Raw genomic sequence first — 26,289 nt, forward strand, 5'->3', positions numbered from 1 at the left:
AAAACAAGATGTAAGGGAGATGGTCTGAAGAGTGCTAGTGTACGGCAGCATCACTAGTGTCAAGGTTTGAAACACAAGAACCGCCCCCCTCCAACACACACATGTAGCAGCCTTGAATCACTGCCTGTGTGCAAGTTGTGGACATGGTGTTCTTCTGAACTTTCACACAATATACAGACACACACTCCTGCATCTTACAGGGAGGGCGTCAACACCTCGTTCTCGCTCTCTCTGCGAGTCGATCCATCTTGACTCAGGGCTGTTTGCGTCCACTTGTTTACTCCTCCCACTGCATGAGAACAGATGTCAAGTTGAATTGCATTTGTTTATCTTTCCCGGCGTCTTCTTTCGACTCTAGTCTCTACTCTCGCTTTGCTTACGTTCTTCTCTGAGCAGACAAGGGGGGGGGAAGTTAATGGTGAAGAAACGGATGAGAAAAACATCTGGGGCATTAACTGGGGGAGCTGTATTTACTCAGTTATGATTAATTTATGAGTTTCCCAGTCATACTGAGGAGTTTCTTTCAAAGGAGACGTTTAATATGTGGGAGTTGAACTGGGTTATGTGCACTGTGAAAGTTAAAATGAACTCTCAGTTACCAGTTTATTAGGTACGCCTAGCTAAAACTAATGCAGTCTGCCCTCATTAAAATAAACAGAATACAAATCAAGAGCAGAGTGCAGCCTGAAATGAAGGAAACATGACACCCGGGTGAATGCGCTAATTTCTTCTTCTTCTTCTTCTTCTTCATGACGCGTAACACTAGCAATACAGCAAGGTTTCCATAGTGTTGGTGTCTGTCATGTTTGTGATGTTGTGAACTCATCTTCTGGCGATGGGAAAGGAGCCACTCGCCTTTTTCAAGCGGGTTTACCCATGTTTAGAAAAACACCTTATACTTGATAATTTAGGTGTAAAAGAGATATAAACAGTTTCTACAACTGAACCTGAATGTTATACTCTTATATAAACTTCCAACTTGCAATTAAAAGTTTGAGTCATTCACTTGAACCTGGTTGAGATGGGTCACTTGAAATGAGAACTGTCACAACAGATACTCGTGTGGCTCAGCAGGTAGAGCAGGTTGTTCACTAATTACAGGTTTGGTGGTTCAATATCCACCTCCTCACGGCCATGTGTCAAAGTGCCCTTGAGAAAGACACTGAACCCTACATTTCTGCTGAGGCTCAAGTCAGTACTTGCAAAGTTGAGTTAGTGCAGCTGCTGGTTATTGAATCTTTATTGCGGAAATAAAAATTATGTTGATATTTACTAATTTATGACTATATTTATTTATGGCTTGTGATCACAGTATCTATCTGTGCTTCCTTGTTGCTGTTTATGACCGCAGTAACCACATTAGGAACAGTTCAACCTAAGAGGGACTTTTTTTGAGTTCTGACCTCCAAGCTGGAAACCATTAACCATTAACCATTAACCAAACGATTACAACATGAATATATTTCAGATGCAAAAACCCCCCTGATTAACCATTTCAGATACTATTATAAAGAGATATGCATGTGGCAGGTTAGCCAGTACCTGGCCTTGAAACTTCCCACAGATTTCCTTCACTACTTTCAGTAGAAAAACGTGGTCATGCTGTCTCATGACGCCACATGTTTCCATAAACCGCTCCAGGCGAATGATGTGACATATGGTGTGTCTAATCCTAAATCATCTTCCATCATCCAGTTACTCGTCTGATTCCCTTACAGAGTCAGTTATCTTTGTTCTAGTTATTCCATGCCTGTTCAGTCCTGCCCCACCCCAACCCTCTCCACACCCTGCCTTCCTGAGCCGTCCGGTCCGGCCATTACTTCTCACTGGTGCATCAACGTAATCAAAAACATCCTCTGAGCTGAGCTTTCAGTCCTTTTAAGCTATTGTAGTCGTTCCTCAGAGCAGGGACTTGTTTTGTAAAGGGATGCAGTGAAACGAAGGGTGACAAATCTTCAGCAGAGCTCTGCCCCGCTTATTACGTTCCCTTTATTGGCCAATCACTGCACGGCCTCTGACCCCGAGTTCACACTATGAGCCTCTTGGTTGATGGGTTGCTCCTGTTGTGACCACATGTGGATGATGGGTGAGAGGCCCCAGTATTGCTCCTATGAACTCCCCCACACTGAGTGGAACAATGTGGTTATTTTTGCATTTCATAATACTGCGTGATAATGAGGCTCGCACAGATTATGAGAAGCAGATGAAAAACAGAGAGTTGTCTCTTTGTGGTCGTTCTGTGTTGTTTTCTTGAACTGAGCTCTAGGACTTTTAAACTAGAAACTTCATATAGAGGCTCTGGCCAAGGGGCCTCCTGATCACTCCCTCGTGTGATTGGTGCACATCATTTTGGGAGGTTTTTTATTCAGCAATTAATGAATATTTATCATGTGTAGAGAATGAACAAACAAACAAAGATGATGACAATGATAAAACTTAAAGAAAACAATTTCATCTGACTCAACACGGTTAGCTTAGCCTAACATTATGACTGGAAACAGGGACCTAGCAGCACCTTGTAATCAAAATGCCGTTTCTCATTTGTTATATTTGCTATACCTAACTCGCCCAACCCTCAGTGTTCCTGCTTAATTAAGCTAATCATCTCCCAATGCTAGCTCTTAACACACAGCCATGAAAACACATGAAACACGCCCACTCGACATTTTACTAGAGGGCTGAAGGAACAGATCTGGAAATTTTCCCAAACAACTGACTCGGATATTTGCATTCTCACAACCAGCCCCTCTGGAAAGTTGCAGGAACATGTCAGGACTCCAGTGCATGTCTGAAATCTGCTAAAGTTTGTTTGCTCTCTAGGTCTCCAGGTTCCAGTGATGTATTGATGAGGTTACTCCCACTGCAACTGTAAAGTTTCACCAAATGTGAGGATTATGGCGACGCCTGTGTACCTACATACCCGCTGCATGTCTTTGACCAAGTGTCAATATCTACTTACTATGCATACGTTGAATTGGGCACACATGCGGAATAGGATAAACTCAAGATGTGTTCCAGGAAGTCGGGGTGATGGGACACAGACCATATAAAAGCTAATACTCCTGTGTACCCCTCTGGACATCATTGACTCTCAGCACGTCTACAGAACCCCCAGGGCAACGGGTTAAAGGTCATGGGTTGCAGAGGTTATGACTGATCCTCCCCATCTTCCCCTGGAGGGACAGGCTCAACCTGACACTTCTCTATTTATAACTCTCTTTGCAGGGGTATTGTGCATTAATGCACCTCTCTGGAACTGGCTGGCTCGTATAAGCTGACTGTGTTTTCTTATGGGGAATGTGGGGCTGCACAATGTGTTTCTGACACCATGTGTGTGTGTGTGTTTCCCTAATGACAGATAATAGCAGTTTTGAGTTTGGCAGCGCGTTTGTGAGTGATTACACCTTTGTGTGTTTGTTTAATTGTGTTTGTGTGTGTGTGAGTGTGTGTGCATGCGTACGTCTGAGAGAGAAAGAGATGGAAAGAGAGAGGTTTGTAGTGTGATAAAGTGACTGTCTAATTGCAGAGAGCCTCGCTGTGTGGCGTGTCAGATTGTTCTTCCCCTGTGGCCTGAGGTCTCCTGCAGCGAGTGTGCGTGGGTGTGTGTCTTTGTGTGTGTGTGTGTGTGTGTGTGATGAATTTCAACTCCCTCCTTCAAGTCTTGGCAGGCTGCCTGAACACCAGGGACCCAGTCAACCATATTTCATGCTCACTCAAAAAAAAAACACACCATACATTTTTACCTTTATGTGGTTCACCTAACACTGTAGTCTATTACAGCACTTTTGAGTGAGTGTGTTTATTATGTGTGTGTGCGCGTGTGTGTTGAATGAGAACATTTGAGAGAGATGATGGAGAAAACTGTTGAGTCTCTACGCTCACTGCGCCACAATGGCTCGCATTGTTCTGGTGCTATAATCAGAGCGGACATGGAACTTGGCCTAGAGACCAAGAGGTCTCTGCAGCCCTGGTCACAGCTGCTGGAACTCAGATTCACACCGAATCCTGCACTGGAGAGCCAGCACTGGGGGTGTAGGTGCACAGACACAGGCTGGAGCTGTTATTCAAGATTTTGGGATTTTTCTTTTTTGGGTTTCAGATGTTTGGTCTACAACCTCGGGCTGAGTTAACCCAAATAACAAAAAAAACAATTCCCTCGCTTACAAGTGAGCTTTGTTTTATTCTCACCACTTTTCAAAATGTTCTGTCTCCTCCATCCTGATACAGTTGAGGTTAATAACTTAATGTTTTGGTGCCAATAGCAGTGAACATTAGCATTTAACAAACTGATAGCAACATGTGTTTTCACTAACAGTATAGTGTCAGGTCTTGCTTTCTCCTGAACAAACTGTCCCTGTTTTTAAAAAGATTAAAGTCAGTGTGACTCTGTGTGTTAATTAGTTAGCTTTAGAGGACCTGGTTGGCTGTTGGCCCCTGCTACCATTGTTTTTTTTGCTAAGCTAATTTAACTAATTGAGCCAGGCTTTATACCTATATTTTCTGCAAAGATGGTATCAAGCTTTTAAACTAATGAAAACAGTGTATTTCACAAAACATTTAAATCTGCATCTATGTGATTCTGCAAAACCTTTTTTCGAGTGCAAGCTGCAACTGCTAAACTTCCCTTTATCACCGAAATGTAAACATTGACTGAGTGGAAATGCTTAAAGTTCATGGCGGAAGTGATACTTGAGACAAAAGGTAGTCAACAGGCAAACAAACAGTTGAACTCAGATTTTCAGAGCTGCCTCTTTCACCACAGATAGTGCTGCTTCTGCTGTTGTTGTTACTCTGCGACTTCCTTTATCACTGCTGTTTCCTGTTTACCCCCTTTAAGTCAAGAATTATTGCACCAAGAACGTCAGTGCTTGAGTGATTCATTCCTCTTTTGTGGTTTAAGGTAAAACTACCTGGTTAAAATAAAAACCAGCTGGCTGTTGGCCTCCAGCGTTGAGCTGAACAGGACACCTCTGACCTGAAACATAAATACACAAATGATATTAAACCAAAGACTTTACGCACACATTTGTACACCGTGATGTGTTCTGCTTCGGGCAAGTATGATTTCCCTCTAAGTGCTTTTGCGTGTATAGGCTGGGGCCTGTGATTTTGACCTTGCTTGTACCAGGTTTGAGCAAAGCTAGGCTGATGAAAGATTTAGCTTTCAGCAACAGCACAAAACAGAAAAAAAAAAACGGTGTCACTCTAACGACACCTCAACACCTCTTCGTCCTGTGTTTTTCTGCCATAATTCAGATTGGGCATTTTTTTGAACACGTAGCCTGAAGTATAACAAGTCCATTTACCACGCTGAAGCACTAAAAAACAGAGCTGCGACTAATAAGCCGGTGGGAGAGCATGCAGGGAGCGGGTGGGGAGAGTTTTAAAAGATTAGACCACAGGTTCTCTGAGGAGAGTCGTCTAATAAGAGGCTTATGATGGGCCAGCAGTCTCCCAGGGGTCCAACCACATTAATGATACAGCTTTCTGTCTGTCTGTTTTTCTCTCGCTCCTGTTTCTTTTTCTGAGGCTTTCTTGTGTGCAAGTTGTGAAATTTATTCCTCTGGACTGCGGTGAAGCTTTCTTGGTGAAGTTTGTTTTAGCTGTGTTTTGTTTTGTGTGGTAACAATAAAGGTGTTTTAGAAATAAAAATCCACCCTCTCTCACCCCCCCTTCTCCCCTCCATCAGCCAGCTGTGAGGAGGAGGCAGAGCTGAGTTAAGGCCCCTGGCTGGTGAGTCAGTGTTTCCACAGAGCTGTTGCTGGCCCTTCTGGTTCTGAGTAGACCTGGCCACGAGCCGCTCATATACACTAGCCAGGCTGAGCCAGCAGAAGAGCCGCTGCACACTGTGTGTTTGTGCGTGCACTGATTAAAGACAGAGTCGGAAATTTTGCGAATTTGCTTATTGCGTATTTCGTAAAGAGCTTGATGAAAAGATCGATACCACTCCACTCCGTGTATCAGGCTACAGCCAGCAGACGTTCTGCTGAGTGTAGCGTAAAAACAGAGCTAGCCTGGCTCTGTCAAGTCACAAAGTTTTCCTAAAACAACTCACCCGCTATCATGCTACATATTGTTTGTTTAATAACAAGTGTAAAATTGCCAAATTGTGATTGAATGGGAATTTAATCCAGGATTACTGCTAATGTGAGATTTTGCCACACTAAAAATCACCAGGTCATAATCAAGGTGATGGCAGTCTGATACAGAGCCAGACTCGCTGTTTCCCCCTGTTTCCAGTCTTTATGCAAACTGGTTCAGAAAGTGTTTTTCCTAAACTATTATTTTGACCTTTTTTTCACGCCCCACTTGTTGCAATAATGAGCTCCATTACCAGAAGGAAATGTTTGGAAAATTCTCTCTTTAAGCATCGGAAAACACAAGGAAAGACCCTGTAATGACTCGGTATAAAAGATCTGTGTCACGGCATGCTTGATTCCACTGAGCAACTTCCAAGGAATAATCATCAGGATTACTAAGGCATGTTATATAAAGGATGCATGAGGAAGGACTTTGTCATTTCCAAGCAATGTTATGTCTCTTGTGTGTCTGATCATTTGCAGTATAGATGCAACGCCCCTTATTCTTCACTCGCTCATGAGGGTGGACTATGTCATGCAGCTTGTCAGTAGCATGTTAAAGCTGTCGTAGTTGCACCATAACTTCTGGAAATTGATTTGATTCTGGGCTGTGTTTGTCTTGGCTGGAGCCTTGACTTTGCGGTTGTGTTCTCAGGGTGGAAAGCAGAGGGCAAGAGGGGAGGAGTGGAGGCGGGAAAGACTGTGGGGATAGAAGAAGAAGAAGAAGAGGGTGATATTCAGAGCATTATGATGTAAGACTTCAAACAGGTCCAGTCTGGCAAGGAGTGTTGATGTGAGAGTTGTGGGCCCCTTGGGTCAGGTAGCCTCTCACATAGCCTCCCATATGGCCTGCATTTCCCTTCATTGCCTCCACCCTTCCTCTAATTGGCAGGTAATGCATCGTTGCCCTGGCCCATCTTCCCCTCCGTCGCTGTTATTTCTCTCCTTTATTAATGGAAGGCACAGAAGTGCGGTGGTTGTGGAGGTGATAGTGGCTCCAGGGCTGGCACTGTGCCACAGAGAGGCCCAGCACTGATACTTTATACAGCGGCAGGTTTTACCAAGGTGTTCATTTCAGGAGCATCTCCTCTGCTTCGCCTGCTTCTCTTTCTTCTGCCTTCGGCTGTGGAAGGTAAATCAAAGCTGGGGCTGATACCGGAGACCCCATGGCAATCTGATTGTGGTCACAACCTACCCATGCCACAGTTGTTCCATACATATGGACACACACACAGGCATACATACACATACTGTATATGAGGGGTTTCAACCACTCCTCCTCCCACCATGTAATCCTGCAGTGCAGGTCTCTCTTTCCCTCTTCCACTCATAACCAGCCAGGCAGCTTATTTTACAGTGTTTCTGCTCAAGTCACTGTGAAACATAACAATACACCAGCAGACATATGTTTGTCATAAAGTGGAAGGCTCAAAATTACATTGCAATCGTTTACACTTCAAAGTTCAAAAAGAATCATTGTACACCACATTTAATCATGTGCTGTACTTAACGTTCGTAATTCTCTTGTGATTTTCCACTGCTGCCGGACACTGGAAGCCTGACTGCAGCAAAACAACACAGGCCAATCAATCTGTGCAGGCCTTTGAGTTGCAGTAAATGTCAAACCCTGTTTGTTATGCCTCACAGGCCAAGTCTCTCACTGAAGTGATTTCATGTATGAGGCTGGAGCTCGAGTTTACCCAAATCCTGTGTTAGCAAAAGCTGTTACAGACATGACAGTAGCAACATGAGCGCCACTGAGTTTGCAGGCCTACGTGACGGACATAAATGTCCATAGGATTTTTCTAACATCCTGTGCTGCAGATCAAGCCAACAGAACCGTCTGGTGCACATGGAAGAGCTCAATTACATAACTTAAGACTTTCATTAGCCTCTCGGCTCTATTGAGTTCTTTGGTAAAGGTCCAGATGTGACTTCATGAAGGGCCCTCTCTATGCAGAGCCTGTTCGCTCTGTTCCGCTATCCCCCCCTTCACCATCCCTGCAGCTGTAAGCACTCAGAAGAAAAGCAAGGAGAGAGCGGAGCGAGGCTGAGTGCTTTATTAAAAAAAAAAAAATCAGACACCCCCTAGACCCCAAAATCTCCCTTCAAAACAGTCCCAGCCCCACCCAGAGCCTCCAGTCCCCTTCCCTCCCATAGGTCTTCTAAAGTAGGCCAATAAGTCTTATAGCATGTGGTCTCCCTGTCAGCCCTAGGTGGCTGACTAGACAGGCTGCTGCTCCAGGCGCAGGGGCAGGAAGTGGGAGCCGGCCAGGAAACACTCTCTGAGAGGCTGCCCGAGTAAACAACCCTCCCCCTTCAGCACACATGCTCATACACATATGTGTTTGTATGCTCATACACTTTTGGATGTGTTTACATACGCCGCAGACTTGTACATACTGTACACACACACACACACACACTAACACACACACAAAAACGTAATGCATCACCTCCAAAAACACTGACGACCTTTTGCTGGGAAATACTATAAATCTGGATGGCACTGTCTTACTGTTGATGGTTTATGGATGACGTTAATTTACTTCAGGCTTTTGGTTTGGCGGAGACCACAATGCCCTTTAAAGATTGAAAACTGGAAATTGTTCAGAGCCTTCTAATCAAATTAATGGCTGAGTTGTTTGATCGCCCGTGTGCAAAGCCTGGATTCGTGCAGCTGTGTGCGCGCCACTGTGGGACATTATACGAAAAATCCTACGCCAAAGAAACAATATCTCCCTTAAAGGCGTAGTTTGTTCTGTACAAATTGAGATCCAACTGTCCTGACTGTGTGACTGTGTGTCTGAGCATCATGGACGTGATGGTTTTGCAGAGCAGCTGTTTGTGTGACTGTGTGTTTCTGGGAAGACAACGGACACAGGTGGGGAATCGGTTAGCGCTGTGATTTATAGAGATCTCCTCTGTCTTGCATTGTGCTGTGGCCTTCCTCTGGGCCTCCGCCTGCCCTCATACACCACGTCCCCCTTCTCGCCTGTTAGTTCTCGTGCCCTTATAACAATGATGCCTGATTTTCAGAGTGGAAAAGCCAGATGAGTTCCCGTTTGAGAACAAGGTTATTGTTCCCCCGCATAGAGCCATTGTAAAGGTGGTTTAAGATTTCTCGTTAAGAAGATTCAGAAACAAGAAGAGTCTTTTGAGGTCGTTCCAAGTCTTGTCAAAGCATGTCTTGAGTTTCAAATCCTTAACGGGAAGTCCAAATCACTTCTTAGTAAACAAAGCGTTTAAGATCGAAATAATGCCAAATAAGATATCCATTAAAGTTGCATTTGCACTTTGAAAGATGTGTGAAATGTGTGTTAGATGTTTTTCTTTTCGATCCAAAAACCTTTGCCAGGTCGCCACGACCTGGCAAATAGTCTACAGACAATATGTTCCAGGAATTTACCAGGTTTCAAATTTAGACTCAAACATGACTTGTAACAGCGGCTGAACATGAATTTTCCAACAATAAGTTGAGTCAGCGTTAAAGTCACATTTAAACAGCAGCTAGAAAATCGTAAATTGTCATAATCAGACTTATTTCCAAGAGAAACAGAAAATATGAACGGTGTCAGGATTTGTTTGATCAAATGACAGAGGGTGACGGAGAAATCAATACATCAATCAAACAGGTATTTGCCAATTGACATCCAAACACATAACTCCAGGACATCCCATCCAACATTAGTTGCTCTAAATCACATTTAATTAGATAAAGGTATGTATACACACCCTTGTTGGAGATGAATAATCAAAAACGTTTTATCTCTAGACCAAAGACAGTGATATGTGTAGTCGAGTGAGAGAACTAACACATGGACACAGAATTCCAACTTGGAAAATGTGTTTTTAATTCGAACTGCGATGCAACAACAGTACAAGTGCAGTCAGTAACTATGTCAGTTATGCAGTATAATCTATCTGCGTCGTTAGTCATTAGCTGCCATAAGTTAGTTAGCAATTACTGCAGAACAGGCCATACCGAGAAAACTCATATTCAATTACGTTAACCTGAAGCGTATTCATTTAAACAAGTCTTTTATTTAGCTTTGCAACTGTAACTGTATTGTGCTTTAAAGACGACATTAGGCAACATGACAAGCTGCTACAAGAATACGTGACAAGCTGCCGGTACAGTGAGTTTACTTCATGTGTTACTGATATGATAATAGAAGACAATTAGCTTTATTTTGCATCTGTAAAATGCCAAAAACTGTCACACAAATGTCTTTGTCTATTCAGGTATCTAGAAGTCAAACCAGATCAACTAAGGCTGTACCAAGAAATATCATTAGCATTTTGTATCTGATTGAACTAAAGCATATTCAATTAAACTAGAGCTTATACTAAATCAGATTTTCTCTCTGTAACTGTGTTTTGCTAGTTATTGCTTAAAAGACGTCATTAAGCAACATGACTAATGAAAGAGAATATGGGACAACAAGCTGGAGGTATAGTGAGTTTACTTGTTGTTTTACTTATATGATCAACAAAACACAGAGTTTAATTTTTTTATCAGCAAAACGCCGAAACAAAATACAGCAGTAGTAGCGTAAGTTGCAAAAAAGGGACTTAGCAATATCTTTCCAATGTTTGCGAGCTTAAACTAGCTAGAGGTCAAACCAAAAATCTGAGCGTATTCAAGTTTTATTGCTATTATTTAACTTTAACTGTATATTGCTGGTCTTGCTTTAAATACAGCTTTAAGCTACATGACTACTGAACAAGAATATGGGACCACAAGCTGGAAGTAAAGGGAGGTTTTGATTTACTTATATAATCTAAACATACTAAATAACATACTTAAAATGCTGTACGAGTAGCACAAGAGTCACACAGCGGTAAAACTGACTCAGCGATATCTTACAAATTCAGATTTTCAACTGTGATTGTATTGTGCTACCTTTATTTCGCTAGAAGTCAAACCAGAACAAGTAAGGATGTGTGGCAGCAAGAACTGGGAGTATATGGAATTAAACAAGGGTGTGATGTGATTAATTGCTTTTGAATTCAACTTTCCATGGGACTATTACGTTAGTTTGTCTTTCAAAAGTTACCCCACGTTTCAGTTGGAAGAGTAAAGTCCTCATTTTTGTGGTTTATATCTGATTCAAAATCTAAACTCCACCACTCCCAACCCAGTCAAAGCCCCCAGCTAATAGTAATCATCTCAATTTGATCTGTCACCGTCTCATAAACTTTACAAAAAGTCTCAGACAGACACTACACTGTGGGCACGCTGAGTTTGCCATGGTTGTTTTAGTAATATCCTGACACCACCATTACTCAAGGCCTTTGTGTAAAGTTACGCTCTAATCCTTTTTTCCTGCCTACCTGCGTGTTGCAACAGGTTAGCAGGTGAGCCTCCGGGGTGAGTGCGAGACAGGAGTGAGCTTGACATGTTTCAGGCCGGGGCCTTATCTCAATGGAAGACTCGCCTTGAGAAAATCCGAACAGCAGTCAGACACATCCAAACAATCTGTGTCGTGTTTTTACAGCCGAATTCCTCAAATATGACGAGCCCCACGTACGTCCCCGGGGGAACCCAGTGTAAACTCTTAAATGCGCCTTTACTGGGGACTCTGTTCTGTGTGTTCAGGCTTACAACATGTGAACCGGAGCATGAACACACACACACACGCACACACACACACACACACGCACACACACACACACACACACACACACACACACCTTGGTTATGTGTGTGTGCATGCAGGCTCCTGCACATGTTTTCGGTGTGTACGCCTGGGTGTTTCTGTGTGTTCTTTCCTAGTGAGTGGGTGTGAGATCTGCAGTTTCTCACAGTCAGTTCTTATCTTCGTCTCTCTCAGCCTCTGCCAGCAGATCATTGTGAAATACGCACAGGGAGAGAGGGAGAGAGAGGGAGAGAGAGAGAGAGGGAGAGAGAGGGAGAGAGAGAGAGAGAGAGAGAGAGAGAGAGAGAGAGAGAGAGAGAGAGATCACTTTTAACTATTCCCTGACCTCGCAAGGCCAGATTTCAAGGGCTTGTTTACAACTCAAACAACAAAATGATACAGCCATGGTTATATTTGCACGAGTGAGACGCAAGTCCTGTCATCCTCTGTCTCTCACTATCTGTTTTCTTTGTTTTTCAAGCACCCGGTTTCACCTTTTCCACTTTTTTGGCCTTGAAGTCACTTGTAACCACGTTTTTTTTTCCATTTCATATCTTTTTGTCACCTACATCATGTGACTGAGTTGGGAAATCGGTCGAACAAGATGATCACCTGTGCACACAGCTGACTTGGCCTTGATACTAGATGGAGCAAGGACTTCCTGAAAACTATCACTGATGTCATCTTTGTTTGCTTATACTTCTGAAAGGCCCGAGTTACTCAGACCGGCTTGTAAGTCGATTGTTCAGGCCTGTCTTAGGTGGGTTAGGCGAGTAGGAGTGTGTTTACTACTCGGAGTGTGATGTTTGTGTCGTTTGAGGTCGTACAAGTCAGCAGTGAAGTGGTTAGATACTGAAAACTACGCTTAAGAAGTGAGAACGTTTTTTTTCCAGTCCTGCTGCTCACTGGAGGAAACAGATGCTGCAAAACAAACCTGAGAATCATGTGAAGGAGGAAACGTGCCGCTTTTAGCCTTAACATGGTTCAGTGGCTTCGAGCTAACCTCCCTCCCTATCATGCATCACACACACACTGACGGAAATAAGAGAAGAGTTTGCAGGCGGTGTATGTACTGTACTTTGTGTCATGGTGTGTTTGTGAAAGTACACAACTTCACTCGTCAGCATTTACCAATTGTTGAGTTCAGGCAACATAACAAAATATTACCCTGACCTCGACAGATCAATTTATCGTGTTGTGCACACATAGTTTTCTTGTGCAATGATGGATTATTACCAATATTTCAGGTCTGTTCACTTTTGGCTTTACTGATAAAGTGCTTTAGATCTGTACTTCTCAACCTCGGAGTCCTTTCACGATGATTCATTTATTGGGAAATAAGAAAAAACTAAATGATCTTACACAACATTACATTTATTTTTTTTTTGCACATTCTATAATATTTGGCCTTTTTTATATTGAAATGTTGTCGAGTTTATCTCTGCAGGCTTGTAAAATGGTTCAAAAAGGGATATCAGTCTTTCATTTGACCAGTCAAAACTAGATAATCGGGCTAACCTCTAGGTTTGTTGCCATATTCCCAGAAACAAATAATGATGTTGGTGAGCATAGTTTGATCATAATTGATAGAATTTATGGCCAAAACTACAAAATGATAATAAACTTGTAAATGAAAATCCTGAACAGGTGCTGCTCTGCTAACTGAGGCCTCTCCCCTCCCATCAGGCCTCGCTGGTGGGAGTCATGAGACAGGAAGAGCCAAGTGGCTCGACACTCAGAAGAGCTGAAGGAGTGACTCACTCAGTCCAGTGGACCAGAAAACTAAAGCACAACAGTGTCAGGTTCTGGACCGGCTCTCCCATTGGCCAGTTCGTCTCCTGTTTCCAGCGGGCCAGTCAGACTCGTTAGGAAAAAGTCATCGCTTGTCCATTAGCGCGGAGCTCAGAGAGAGTTTGGTGGCTCTGTGTTTGTTTTTCTGTCACACTAAGGAGTGGAAGGGTGTGTTTCCACAACCTGTCAGACGGCCATCACCAGTGCCGTCCGCTGAAGCCTCCTCAGCTCTCGGCTCCTCTGCTCAACACATATGTGTTTTCTCTGCCTTTCTTCAACAGGTCAAGGGTTGCCACTTAGCCCGAGGGAAGAAAAGCACATGTGACACTGGATCCTGCAGGGCTAATGTCATTACTCGGTAAGCAGTGTGTCATAGCCTCAGTCGCCAAGATAATAAGACTGTGGACTGCCTGGGTTAACCCACAGGATCAGGGAGTGGTTGTGACTGTTGACTTTGTTGATCTGCAATCAGTCTCACAATGACACATATAGCCATAGACATACAAAGATAAAGCCTCCATTTTGCTGCAGGCAGTAGAGAAAACTGCATGACTGCGTGAAGTCGAGTGTCACATATACTGAGATTAGAGCAATGTGATTACTAAAGTGCAAACTGTAAAGCTTGAGACTTACTGCTAAAGCATGATCATCTGAGGAGATACTGTATGAAATATTTGATTACCCAGAAACATGTATGAAGGGGAAATTCTCAGCCTGAGAATGGGACAATACTGACGTTATTGATAATGAGGAAGCTACTGTACACATGGTGCAATACGGTAGTTTTAGCTGACATGTTCAATTCTCATCTGTTTGAAGGTAAAATTATGAGTTGGCGAATGAAAGTGGCCACAATTTGACAGTAATCAGTGTTGTTTTGTATTCAGAAGTTTCCCAAACAGTGAAATACACTGTATACGCTGCAGGCTGATAATAGACAGGAAGGGATTAGAGATGGGATGAGAAGGCCCCTTGTTAACACAAATTATAAAACAGATCCCCATAATTAAGTTAAGAATTTCAATATTTGTGAAAACAAGACTCTTAACTCCCCACGATGCCACTTGTGAAGTCTCGGTGCAAATCGACCACAGAGCAGCCCACTTAAAAGCGAGTGCAGACAAAAAGAGTAAAAGTTGTACTTTCACTACTGCATGAGCAAGAGGCGACCTTTAGCAGCAGCGGCAGGTTTACGAGCATCTCCTGTCACATCAAGTTCAAAGGTTCGATCACTGTGACAGACACATGTCTCACTGAGGTATGTTTTAGACACTGAGTCTGTACCTGTGTTGTCATTATGGGCTTTTTTTTTGTTATGTAGAAAAGCCTGAATTCAGGGGAATGTGACTTCATTCTTCAGTGGTGTGTCACAGGTTGACATTTTGCCTCGCCAGGCCACAAATATTCCATTATCGACAACAAGCAGACTGTGCAGACGTCATTCTTTTACTGAGGTCAGAAGAGACGTAAAGACAAAGATTACATTTTACTACAGTACACGTTCAGTTAGTTTGAAAATCTAATTTCCAATGGACAAGAAAACAAATTCGCTTAAATGTAATAGTTTGACCTTTCGAGCAGTTTGTTGTCAGTCTTTGTGGTGAATGTGTTGCTGGAACCAGCAGCTGGTTAGCTTAACCTAGCATGGAAGTAGCCTGCTAGCCTGGATTTGTCAAAACCCTAACAAACTCTACTTCCAACAACTTTAACGCTCACAAAAACCAAAGTGTTAAAATGACAATTTGCTATTTGACAAGGGAACTATTTCTTGGCCAGGACCAGCAGCCAGGTGACCAATGGAAAGTGAAATAATCCAGCACATAACCTCCAAGTTAAAGTGTCAAATTTCAGTTTGTACCCAAGAGTCAGGAGTTAGTGCTTCCCTCTGCTAAGCTATGCTAACCAGGTGGTGTTTATGGCTTCATAAGAGACTTGAGAGTGATATACTGTAAATCAAGAGAGCAGTTATTTCCAAAAATGTCAAACTATTATCATGTGGGATTATGATCTCACCAAGGGTCAGTGTTTGTCACTCGTCAGAGGAACATCTTATCCCGCCTGTGACGTTACGAGTGCAGTCTTTAACTCGGGTGGATGTTTCTGATGCAGGTATGTGGAGACCTGGTATGTGTGTCTGAAGGAGGTTAGTCGTGCATCTCTGTTTTCTCTACAGACAAAGCGGCCTCTGAATAGCCTCTAACCTGTCCCCATCACTCATTGTTGACCTCAGCCCTTGCTTGGTGATTAATTATCCCTCCCACATCACCCGTCACACTGCAGCGGTGCAGACACATGCATGCACGCCGCGCTGCAGCCATACCCCACTCTCAGCTGTGAGCCGAGATAAGGAAAATAGCACAGTTAGCACATCCAGCACTGTTTGCTCACCTCTTTCTCAAACAAAGAGGTAAACTTGCCTCTGATAACACACTTACAAAGTGTACATGCCGCCGCAGTCTCTTGCTCAACTCCGCAGGGTTAAAGGTGAATGGAGATTGGGTTCTGAGAGTGAAACTACACACCTGCTCTATCCTGTTGTGCAGGAAGCAGTAAACGAACCACAAGCTTGATCTGTATCCCTGCACAGTAAAATGTGATGAAGTAATGGAAGATTTTCTGTCTTTATCCACGACATATCAAAGAGGAGACAACCCCACCCCTCGCTCTGCCACCCTCAGACCTGCTGCCGGAGGTTCAGAAACCCACTTCCTTGTTCTTCATGTCAAGGTGACTCTGTGCACACACACACACGCACACACACACACACACACACACACACGCACCACCACAGACAAACAGGAAACAGTCATCTGTTATGTCCCCTCAAACTGCATGCAGCTCAAGTTTTTCTGAAAGGCTGCAGCAAGAAAGGAACATGATGTGCATGAGTTGTGCTCACCTGGTTTGGTTTAGGATTCAGACACATTAGACTTTGAATGTTTATTTTCTCTTATTTCCTTATTAAAACCCAAAATGTAGTAAGTGGAAACCTTTTGCTTTTCCACGAACAAGACACTTAGTATGAAAATGACTTTGTTACATCACAGGAAAGGAAATTGTTCTTCCAGAGACATATAAAGTATTTATGAGAGACATATATGCATGTAAATATTGTGGGTAATGATGTCCCGGTAGACTTGTGAGATTTGTGAAGGGCAGTGCTGTCAAAACCAAACAGTTTAAAAACATGGCATTCAAAGCTCGGGTTGGTAATCCTGGAGAAGCTAGCAAAGGCAGGCTACACTTTTTAAGACATGCAGTGGATACATCCCCCCCCCCTCTCAGCCCTCTTGTCAAAGTTTCGGGTCATCGTCTCTGCATCAGCAGTGTAGGCCTCTCCGGTTTGTGAAGACTCTGGTCATGTGCACTGAGAGCAGGGCCAGGGTGCGTGCAGACATGCAAGTCGGTTAGTGACAGACAGGTACGCCAATGAATCATTTCATTCGGACCAAATTAACTGATCGTGTCACAGGGCCTGGCCTTTTCTATTTTTAGACAAACTTATTTATTGATAGCTACCAGGGTGTGAAGAGAAACAGGACAAGACAGGTAGATGGATAAGAGAAGTGTTTCAGAAACATCTCACCAACCTTTCCCCTGAGACCAAACGAAATCATGCTAAAGATTTGTTAACGTTATAGATCTGATAAAACAGTATTAAGTATGTTTTTCAGCTATTAAAACAGGTCCTGTGGTCTCCAGAGCTTCACACAAAACCTCCAGAACAGGATTTCTGCTGCCAGCCCAGTTGTTGATGCCTGCTTTTAAATTCAGTGGTTTTATTTGTAGTATTAACTGAATATTCATGTTGTGGGATTCTCAATAATGTATGACACAGAATAAAACAATATGAGGTGGTGAGTAATCATCCGAAAACCAGTCATAACCAAAGCAATATTTTGTGTTTCCCCTCTAACTTGATTGGAATGCATGAGAGGTGCTTGCACTTACACTGACTGGGCCCTGCGGTAAAGTCAGACTCTCAGGAGGCAGGCAACTGGTTCAGAGATGTTGCTGGAGGGTTAGTGGGAGCAAAGGAACAAGACAAGAATCTCACTAGGCCCAGGTTCTCTGGAATAAAGCAACAAGGGGGCCTCTATGGGTCAGCTGTGACGGGTCAGCACCCACCATTGTATGGAGGGAAGGGAGTTCCTGTCCTGGATCCTTTTTGCAATCTGAGAGAATATAAACATGGACAGACGGGAAGTGTCCAGAGAGCAAGGAAACACAGAGGCAGTGTGGATGTTGAGTTGAGAGTCTAAAAGGGGAAGTCACATTATGTTGTTAGTGAAAGAAGATACCATTCTGCTTGTGTTATTGCTCAAAAAGATTATCTCCATTTATTTTTATGTAAGAATACACAAAAAACGGACCACACAGGGAGCTGGACAGTCTGATAACTAACGTCTCTTCGCAGGGATGTCCTCACACATATCGATTGGCTCGCTTCAGGATCACCGATCGGGTCATAACCTCAGCATGTCACACTTTTTTTATTCTTGGAAACATTACAGCCCCCTCCTCTTCCCCCGGATCAATACTTCAGCTGAAACCAGGGAGCTTTTTCTCTTTGCGTAACTAAACCTTTCTCGATTTTAGAGTTTGATCATCCGCAGGTCAATAGCCCTGACTGCTCTCTGTGCAGATCACCACCAATCAACTTCCACCACAGTGAAACTCCCATTAGTGCTGGAAGCTGCACAGAAGCACAGACCGCCTCTTGTATCTCCCTTTTTTATTTGATCTTACTTTTAAATTTAACATTTATAAAAAATACATCCTAAAAACAATTGGTGTTCAAAGTTTGACATTGTCGCCATTAGGTCAGTTAGTGTGGTTAACAACTTGAGGCCAATATTTCTTATTATTTAAAGTGTTAACCGAATTAACCACTAGAAGTTCCTGTTTACTTTGTATTTGTGAATGTTCAGACAACTGTCACTGGACTATTTTAATGTTGAAGAAAATGTATAAACATGACATTTTTCAGGCAAGTTCAAAAGGTAAAAGTCATATCTTTTTTAGATTGGGGAGGAATGAGTTGCATTTGTACCTCTGATAAAAAGCTTTGGCACAGCTGAAACAACACAAGTCCCTCATGGCCTGTATTACGCTGATATTAAAATGGCCCGTCTCTTCTTATGCTACCCATATGAGACTAAATTAAAAGTTGGTATCTTATTTAACCCTAATATTGTCTTTTAATAGTCTTAATTAATAAGTGTGCGGCTGTAGTTGTTAGAATCTGCTTCAGGTGTTAAAAGCATCTACATGTGCACCACTTTCCGACACAACCCTTGTACACAGTTCATGACACAGTTCAACTTTTCCAAAAATATGGGGTTTATTGACTTAACTGCAATCAATACTTACAAAAGAGAAAAAAAAAAAAAAAATAACAGTTTCCATATTAACTCACAGAAATTACTGTAGTGAAAAAAAAAAAAACATGGCTGAAAAAATACATTCAACAGTTTTTACTTTCTTTGTGTCAAAATCTGTTCACCTCTTCCAAACACGTGAAGGCAAGACAAGTGACTTAAAAAATTATTTCTCCTCCATTTTTATCAAATATAAAAGGCCACAGAAGCCTTAGCTACCTGGAATGTATTCAATGAGGCACTTCCAATGGTCAAGAGGGGCGGGCCAGGGGGGGGGGGGGGGGGGGCGCCATGCAAGTGCATCAAGCATCCAATCAAATTAAAAGAAAACTAGATAAACTTTCCTCAACCCATTTGGTCACAGCTATTGCTTGTAATAAACAGACTGGGTGTGAGAACATTGCTGATGTTTCAACACCACCAGGCTTCCAAGCTGGAGACTCTCCCCTTAACCAGTGATGTGAGAGGTTGTTCAGAACCCCTTCATTTCCACCATCTACCCAAGTACTGTGAAAATACTTCTGTTTAGAGTTGGGGCAAGATCAGAGAACAAGAAACAGAGGAGTTGAATCAATGTAAAAAACAGTCGACTTCTGTTACTGTCTGGTTATTGGAAGGCACGGGGGGGGAGGGAAACATCAGGAATGAATACAAGCAAATCTAGCTAAGATGGAATTGCAGTCCAATAAGAGGGAGTAGAGGAAAAAAGTACAATAAATAATCAAAACGCAAAACATCTTTTTTTGCATTTTTTTTTGCTTTAAATTAAGTTTCATTTTGACAAAGTGTAGTTGCAGAACAAGTCATTGAAGTACAATATATTAAACTGTGAAAAAAGGAAAACTGACAAAAACGTCTTCACAATCTTTAGATTAATATGGAAGATCATAATTTAACATAAAAGAAAATATATTCTATTGTTCATTATCCAGATAAATACAAAACAAAATTAACAAAAAATGCATATGATCACCAATAAATATGTTCTGATAAGTTAAATAAGCAGTGACAAGAAAACCTTCTGTCTGGAAAGTTTTTTCAAATAATAATAACCGTAATAATAACATTAATAAAAAATAATTATCAAATAAAGAAAGCAAAAAAAGGGATGTAATGAGTACAGAAAGCTCCTCAGAGCAGGCTTTTAAAGGGGTTGGGGGGGCAGGGGTTGGGGGGAGAGTTAAGTAAAATAGCTTGGAGATCCGATCTCGTCAAGTCGCAGGATGTAGAACTGCACCATGGGAATGCTGGAATTCCCCAGATCGGTGAAGATGAAGGGAGGGGAGGCAGGGTTGAGAAGTGGGACTACAGTCCTACAGGTTTAATGATCAGTTTGATATCAAGACTTCCTTCCCAAAGACAAAAAAAACAAAAAAAAGCCAGTGACCAGCAACAGGAGGAGAAAAACTCAAGAGGGAAAAAACATAACCAACTTCCAGTTCAAAGTCCTTCCTGCAGACTCACCCAGTCCACAATTACATAAGACGGGCTCGAGAAGAACCGTGACAGGGGGGTGGGGGGGGCAAATGAGAAAGAACCAAAAATAAACAGTAGTCCATTCACCCTAAACACATGCAAAAACCGCCCCAGGCACTTTTTTCTTTTTTAAAAACTATTCATATCATTTCAGGGTCTGTTATTTTTCTCTCCTTTTGTCTTAACTCAGTCTGTAAAAACGGCTGCGGTAAATCTACACTTACGTTAGTGAGCACCCTCTAGCTAGCTCGGGGGAAGTGGTATCGTCAGGGAGGGAAAGAGGGAGGGGGGGGCTAGGGGGCTAGTGCAATGCACTCCCCTTTCCAAGGCCACTTGTGCTGCTACACATTCAAGAACAAATAAGAAGAAAGAAAAAGAAAAACAAGTGGCACCTGGGAAAAACAGTCAATTCTTGTTCGTGTGTTTTTTTTTTCATTGTTCAATTTCCTCTCCATTTTTGGCACTATGACACATGGCAGGTTACGTTTTTAAAACTTGCGGTGCAGATCAATGGATGAAATGATAATTTGAGTTCCCTTAATTGACTAAATCCTCATGATGCTAACAAGGAACTGACACGGTGTGTTGAGTGAAGAGAAGACGGGGAGGCTTGGGAGAAGGGCAGAGGTAGAGGGGAGTGCCGTGTTCTCTTTGTGTCATCAAACATAAAGTCATTGGTGGGTGCTTGCAGTTTAGTCGTCAGAGATGGAGAGGCGGCTGAAGATGGGAAGACGGCGGGTGGTGTCCAGCGTGGGGGACTCAGAGCCACTCAGGCTGCCTCCAGAGCTGCTCTGGTAGCCATCTTGGTCTGACAGGGAGTCAGGAGGGCTGGATGGAGATTCGAACATCTGAGGGGACTCCAACATGGGCCTGAAATAGTAAGGTTTGCTTGTTGGAGAGGGAGGTGCAGGGTTGTTGGGCTCTGTGCCTAAAGGGCCGACACTGAGGCTGGGTCCAAACAGGTTGGCCAGCTCCTGGCTGGAGTAGGTGAAGGGGTTACTGCTGGGCCAGTCGGAGACTTCGTCAGGGAAGAACATAGGTGGAGGGGTGACTGAGGTGGGGCTGTCTCTCAGCCCAGCTGAGGTGGAGAAGCCTGCGAAGCTGTAGCTGTGCTGCAGTCGAGGCCTCTCTATCTTGTTGGAAGAGTTTAGAGGGGAGGACTGCTGGGGAGGTCCGCGCCGCTCCTCAGCGTTGTGGATGAAATGGCAGCGAGGCCCATATGGGCAGAAACCAATGGTGTGGAAGGTGCGGCACAGCTCAGTTTTGTATTTGGGATGGCGGCTCAGGCTGCGCAGTTCATGGATTCCGTGAGCAAACTGGCATTTGTCGCCGTACTTGCAGGAGCCGTTCTCCTCGAAGGGCCTGCAAAGCTCCGTCTTGTATCGGCTGGAGTTGACTTGGCTGCTGCTGCCGGTGGGACTGGCAGGGCCCAGGCACTTGTTGATGAGCCTCTCACCTGTCTCAGAGAAGGAGCGGTCTCGCATTCGGTTCTCCTTGTTGCTGCTGCCGTTGCCAACCCCTGAGATGAGCGAGCAGTGGTCCCCTGCCTTCAGGCTGTTCAGAAACTGGTTCTGGCAGAACTTTGTGCTGCTGACAGAGTGCCGCCGCTGGTACACACCTCCCACGGAGGGAGATCCCACCGCTTTCCTGTCCAGCAGGGCTCCGGTGGGGCTGGAGATGGGCACATTGGCACCCAGTGCAGGGGACAGACCATGGGATGGGGGGCACCCAGGTTGTTGTTGAAGCCGAGCAATTTGTTGTTCTGTAAAAACACACAAAAGAAAAACGCACCATTAGAAACAAATACATTCCACGGATTCACCAAAACTGACAACGTGGTCTTGAAACGAAAGAGTGTTGGAGGGCCGCAGCGAGAGAGAGAGAGCGAGCGAGGGAGGGAGAAAAAATCCCAGCCTCCACTTGCATGACTGTTCTCTTTGGCTCTGACAACATGAGCGGATACAGGCCTATAGAACAGCAGCTGGTTTGGCAAGTTGCCCCGGTGAGGAATGTGTGCCTGTTTAGTAAATGGAGCAGCAGCAGCAGCACATGAGAGGCCAGTCAGTGGCCACAGAGCGGCTGCATCATTTGAAAGAGAATGAAAGTGGCCGAGCATCCTGCTGAATTACAACAGAAAAAAAAGACTCATCTGCTTTTCAATGCACTGCAGGAAATCACCGGCCAGGCTGCTGCTGCTGCTTTACATGAGAACTACCACCAGCACAGATTCAAATCTCACAAAGTTTGTTAAGAAATCTAACAAACTTGAAAAATAGATGCAAGACTATGAGGCAGTTTGTTTTCCACCCGGAGGGAAGTTATGGTTCTTATGTCCCAACAGGGTTTAGTCTCCATCGTTAAAAAGTTATTGTCTGAAGAGTGTGACAGGGGCAGGAGGAGGTTGAAGCCAGACAAATCTGGTCAATGATTAGCGAGCATGTGGCTGCTTCTGTGAGCAGCATTAAAAAATAAAAAAAAAGTGGCGCAAAACTGCTCCCACTTCCACAGTGAAATGTAGACAGTAGACACAGTGACTGAATCACACCCGTGTTGCACCAAAACCCGGTTTAACAAACCCTCAAATTATAACTTTTTACACACGTGTCACGGGGGGTTGGAAAATAAAAAAAGTTTAAACACAGCAACACACGTTCGAGTCCCCGCCACACTTTAAAAAAAAAGACGTGTACACGAGAGGAGGACACAAACAAACAGCGACAAACAAAAATCAGAACCGCAGAGCAACAGAGCAACAGGCTCCGGGCGGAGGGAGCCGAGGGCCGCGGTCATTCCTCCACAGGCTGCGGCGCACAGCGAACAGGCCCCCCCCCGGGCCCGGTGCCGCTCGGCTCTGGAGACAGGGGAGAAGAGAGAGGAACAGAAGTTTGTGCAGCTCTACCTTGTTCATTATTTCGAAGTCGAAGAAAGGCGACACCACGGCTGTGGTCATCTTTGCAGCGAGCGGACTCGAGTCGGAGCAAGAGAAGAGACTCTTATCAGAAAGTTTGCTTGCAGGTCTCTGCTGAGGTTTCTCTTTTTTTCTGGGGGTAATTTTTTTTGGTTTTTTTTTTTTTGAGGGATTTGCTGCTCCTGTGTATTTAGTGACCCTGCAGAACTCCCCCTCTGCCCTGCACCAGCCCCGACATTTGCTTTTTAATCCGTTGCAGGAGGAGCCTCAAGCGCTGGGCGTCAACTTTCAGTCAACTTTTTCTACCCCCCACCTCCTCCCCTTCCACTCCTCCCTTCCACCCCACCTCCCTCCTCTCTCTTCCTCATGAGCTGGACTAACTTGCATTGCTTTGACAGTTTGTTTGAGATCACTCCACTGCTGCAGGCTGCAGCCTGAGTGCCAGACAAGTTCAATGATTTTAATTCTAAGAAACTCAAAGTGAAACCAAATCTAGTTTTTAGTCCTTTATCTAGATAGATAGATAGACAAATGCACTTTATTGATCCCAAATTGGGAAATTATAGAGCAAAGTAGCAATAAAACACATACGACGAGTTAAAATAGAATCTAATAAACATTACATGTACTAAAAACTCTTTAGTTAATAAAAAGTTTTATTAGTTTAAGAGGAGATTTACACTTTGTTAAAGTTGTTTATTAAAGTTGGTGATACTGTACGTGTTCTGTTTATAACTTTGTTCGAGTGTCTTTACTTTAATCCACAAGTGTAAAAGTATGTAAATAAAACTTTCAGTAGTTTTTTTTCTTTTAAATCCTAGTGGTGAAGTGTAGGCTACAACTTTATGCCCCTTTTCTTCTCTTATGGAAATCTGCTGCTTAAACTGTCTGGAGTTGTTTACTGGGAGGCGCTGCTCTGTGCTCGGGATTTTCAGCTACCATCCACTACTCTGTAATTAATTTACGCTTAATTGCTGGAGTGTAACGTCACTGGTGGGACTTTCCGGTGAATTCAGGCAGCCAGAGATTTTAACTCTTTCCTGTCAACAGTTTAAATTCTTCTCTCGCTCCGCCTGTGTGTGTCTCTCTCTCTTTTCACCACAGTTTCCCTCCCCTTCCTCACCAGCAGGTATAAAGCAGCTGAATGTGTGCATGGACGTACAGTATATGTCATTTCATCAGGCATTCGATAACCTGATACTGCGAGTGATCTCACCGAATTCAACCACAGCCAGTCAACAATGACACCAGCAGCCGCGTATAAAAGAAGCCATGGCTGCGGAGAGTGAGACCTATTGTGGTCCATCTTCCTCCTGCCTCTCAGTCCATGACAGAGCAGCCATCGGCCATGTGCAGAGTCAGTGTCATGGGTTGGGTTGCAATAGTGAGGAGGAGAGAGGAAAGAAAGCTTTGGGGGGGGGGAGAAGAAAAGAAGCTGATAACAAACAAAAAAAAGGGCTGGAGTTGGAGGAGGGGGGATGATGGCGTGAGGGGGAGATTTATGGGAGACGTTTATTACTACACAGCACTGCCCCAGGGAGGTGAGGGAAGAGGGGTGGGGAGAGAGAGGCAAAACATTCCCTTTCCCCTTCCTCTTCTTTGGCTACACAGGAGCCACACGGGGGGTGGAGAGCTTTGTCTCGCTGCGAGCAGCCGCCGAGGAGACAGAGGGAAGTTTGGGTTTTGCACTGAAATGTAGAAGTTTTGTTGAGATAGAACAGAGCAGACACGAGGCCCTGGATGGAGGCGAACTTCTCCTCATCTCCAGCCAAAGTTCTTTCAAGAGCTGACCTTAGAGAACAAGAATGTTATCTGCCACCGTGCATTTTCAAGAAAAGTACAAAGTTACTCTGGACCCAGTCAGACAGACAGACAGAGAGAGAGAGAGAGAGAGAGAGAGAGAGAGAGAGAGAGAGAGGGGCGAGGGTGTGCTTTTCAACATAAAAAGAGTTTTACGAGCCACGGCTGTGTAGAGCAATCTCCCCCTGGATTGTTTTCACAGACGACAGGGTGGGATGACAGACCTGCTGGAAATCACATCTGCAGTTCAAATGGCTTGTCAGTGATTGATTGAGTGGATCAGATCGATTGTGGCCCTCTGAGGAATAAAGGGATCGTTCTGTGTGTTTCAGCGATCCCCCCAAAAAAATCTGTCTAGGTGTGAAAGGACCTAAAGGACTCGTACTTGTCAGACGTTAATCAGAATCAAAGCCAGAGTTTATTTACAGTACAGCCAATGCACAGGGGACCGTGATGTTAGGGCAGGAAACTTCGCAGCAGATTTGAACTCCACAAGGTCAGCGGGGCACCAAACTCAACAACAAGCTGCTGACTAAGATGGAAATGTCCCCTGTGCTGGACCTTGGCCTCAAGAAGCCTCACACGCCGCAGTTGTTTGCTTTAATACTCTCAGATGTATCATGCCTGCTTGATATTGTGCGACTTGCTTATCCTTCCAGGTTTAAGAGGAGGCACCTGTTTCCTGCCAAAGAGAAAATATACAAAAAAAAAAAACCAGGCTTGTCTCTCGGGGGAAATGTCAGGTGTGTTCCTATTTTAAAGATGCGGAGAGTAAACCCCCCACCTACTCTAACTGCGACACAGAAGTTTGCACACTCCACTTGATTTCTAAAAACTTTTTTAACACTTAGTTTTCCAATATTTTAGTATTTATACTCAGGCAGGATTTTTCCACTGGCAGTTGAGAGTCTTTATATCGGAGAATTTGTGTTTGTCGAGGTCAGCGCTGTCCTCCTTTGACTTATAAGGCCTATCAGTCTCTCTCCTCAGTCTCCACTGCACAGTTTGATTTCTGCTTCCTGCGCTGTCGTCTCCGATGACCTCCCCTCAGAAGGGAGGATGGGGATGAGGCTTGAGGTCACTGATAATGTGTAAGTGGGATGACAGGATGTTAAAGTTTTATCTTTTCCAAAGTGGAGATGAAAGAAGTCACGCAGAAGCAACACATTGGCTGGGGTGGTTGTAAAAGCAACAGGCTGCCACAGTTCTCC

The 26,289-nt window shown here is 43.9% G+C and overlaps 1 protein-coding gene across 1 annotated transcript; it reads right to left on the minus strand.

Moving 5' to 3' along the window:
* Window positions 1–18,835: 18,835 nt before the first annotated feature.
* zfp36l1a (zinc finger protein 36, C3H type-like 1a) lies at window positions 18,836–23,449 on the minus strand. The gene is given in 3 exon segments (XM_034576073.1): window positions 18,836–22,079; window positions 22,082–22,132; window positions 23,270–23,449. Coding segments are annotated over 3 exon segments (1,119 nt in total). The 5' UTR covers window positions 23,321–23,449; the 3' UTR covers window positions 18,836–21,062.
* Window positions 23,450–26,289: the final 2,840 nt, after the last annotated feature.

The sequence above is a fragment of the Hippoglossus hippoglossus genome, chromosome 22 (assembly GCF_009819705.1).
Source record: "Hippoglossus hippoglossus isolate fHipHip1 chromosome 22, fHipHip1.pri, whole genome shotgun sequence".
NCBI lineage: Eukaryota > Metazoa > Chordata > Actinopteri > Pleuronectiformes > Pleuronectidae > Hippoglossus > Hippoglossus hippoglossus.